General features: G+C 33.9%; 1 protein-coding gene across 1 annotated transcript; it reads left to right on the forward strand.

The window, feature by feature from the left end:
• Positions 1 to 570: 570 nt before the first annotated feature.
• Positions 571 to 1,372, forward strand: LOC111998810 (uncharacterized). The gene has a single exon (XM_065760684.1). The coding sequence runs from the start codon at positions 666 to 668 to the stop codon at positions 1,320 to 1,322; it is 657 nt and encodes a 218-aa protein (XP_065616756.1). The 5' UTR covers positions 571 to 665; the 3' UTR covers positions 1,323 to 1,372.
• The last annotated feature ends 915 nt before the right edge of the window (positions 1,373 to 2,287 follow it).

Here is a 2,287-nt window from a genome sequence, read left to right on the forward strand (position 1 = left end):
GGTTATTTATCATTTTTATATAAATCAATAATTTTTTTCACCACTTGCAGATTGCTTTTGTCAAAAAAAATTGTAGTGGTACATTTTCCTCAAATGCTAACTCTATTACATATTTTATTATATCAAATTTACAAACTAACTAATGTAACATTGAATAGTTTGATGACTTTGAATCACCAAATATATGAATGTTTGTTGTAAATTAGAGAAATTATAAAGACAAAAATAGGAAATGTGAGAGTAAGATTATACCTGAATTATTTCTTCGGTTCACACCCTTACAATGTCTCCTGCCCTACATATTTATAGAAAAAAAAATGTGTCGACAAAGCTTTAATTGAAGGAGTAAATACAATGTGTCTCACAAGCAGCGCATGTGTGTGGCTCACAAGCCGCCAATGTGTAACACAGAATGAGATATTTTGTTTAAATCGTTTTTTTTTTGTGATTGAAAAAGATATTTAACAACTTTTAAAATATTTTTCAGACCTTTATATACTAAAATTTGCCTTCTCTTCAAAAAAAAAAAAAAAAAAAAAATTGTCGTATTCCTAAAATCACAATTTATTCTCACTATAAATCTCAAGCGTTTTTCTTGATCTGGTTATGAACAGAGAGTTAAGAAAACAAAGACACCTAAAACTGTGAAAGAAAAAGAACTTGACATGGTGAACTTTGTGGCTGCACTGAGGCCCATGGTGCGTTGGCTAATGAAGATTGCAGGTGTGCAACCCTGCACAGTGGAGATCGAACCAGGCACGGTCATGAACTTCTGGGTTCCCCTAGAGACCCTGAAGAAGAAACCCAGTAAAAAGGGTGACAAGCCCGCGGTGGTCCTGGTCCAAGGCTTCTTCTCTGACGGCATAATGACTTGGCTGTTCCAGGCCTTTGCTCTATCCAAACAATACTCAGTTTATATACCGGACCTCCTCTTCTTCGGTGGCTCTATCACCGACAAAACCGACAGGTCACCGAGTTTCCAAGCGGAGTGTTTGGTTGCGGGGTTAAGGAAGCTCGGGGTGGAGAGGTGCACTGTGGTTGGGTTTAGCTATGGTGGGACGGTAGCGTTCAAAATGGCTGAGCTCCATGCAGACTTGGTTGAGGCTGTGGTGGTGTCCGGTTCGGTCATAGAGCTAACTGACTCCACCAATGAAACAATGCTGCAAAACCTTGGGTATTCTTCTGTTTCGGAGATGTTGTTGCCTACTTCTGCTAAGGCTTTGAAAAGGATTATCTCTCTTGCTTCACACAAAAAGCTGTGGTTGCCGGATCGCTTTTACAAAGACTTCCTTGAGGTTTGCTTCTTGCACCCTTACTCTTAGTAAAATATCTGTTTAATTAAAGCTAAGATCGAGCTAGGCTATAATCTTTGGTAGAGAGGAAAAAAAAAAAAAAAAAAAATTTAAGTATAGAATTTTTGTAGAGGAATTTACTTCCAAAGTTTAAAAATAATAATGGTCTGGCGAGTTGTTCCGTTGTTTTTGATAGGGTAGAAAAGTAATTTCAATAATAGGTTTAAATTAGAATTAATAATAACTAATTATTTATGATTTATTATAAAAATGTTGTAGACATAGTACATCTCTTTATGAGAAATGTTATATTCACAACACTTTCTAAATATTTTTATAATAATTCAATATGACAAGTTGTTACGGGTTGTTATTGGTAGAATAGAAAAGTAATTTCAGTGATAAGTTCAAATTAGAATCAATAACAACTAACCACTTATGATTTATTGTGAAAATATTTTAGACGTAACACTTTTTTATATTTATATATTTATAAAAGTTCAATTTGATACTATGCGGGACTAACAGATTATTCTAATTTCAATCACTTTCATTAGGTATTTTGTAAGTCAAAATCTCATTTACTTTTTAGATGGTTTTGGGCAAGTGAGGACATGGTGTTAATCTCAATCTTGTTTTTTGTCACTATTTAATGCTTGTGTTTTTGTTAGATTGGTAACTTAATGAAAGATTTTAAGTTTGATTGTGTAAAACTCAAACTTGTCAGACCAGACCTATTACCACGTCTAGTAATTGCACACAATGGCTCTCAAAAGTGCCTTGGTGCCCAAACTTAATTTGCATCTAATAAAATTAAACAGTCGTATGTAATTCAGTTAGTAAAAATGTAAAATAGCTAGTCACTTCTAATGCAATATAATAATCTAAGCATTATATGCTCTAATAGCTGAAAGCTGATCTTTCAATAACACATTTTAATTGACATTAGCATTATTCATAATAATCCCTGTGGCCGGTTCTAACTGGTTTCTTAG

The sequence above is a fragment of the Quercus suber genome, unplaced genomic scaffold (assembly GCF_002906115.3).
Source record: "Quercus suber isolate HL8 unplaced genomic scaffold, Cork oak 2.0 scaffold_378, whole genome shotgun sequence".
Lineage (NCBI taxonomy): Eukaryota > Viridiplantae > Streptophyta > Magnoliopsida > Fagales > Fagaceae > Quercus > Quercus suber.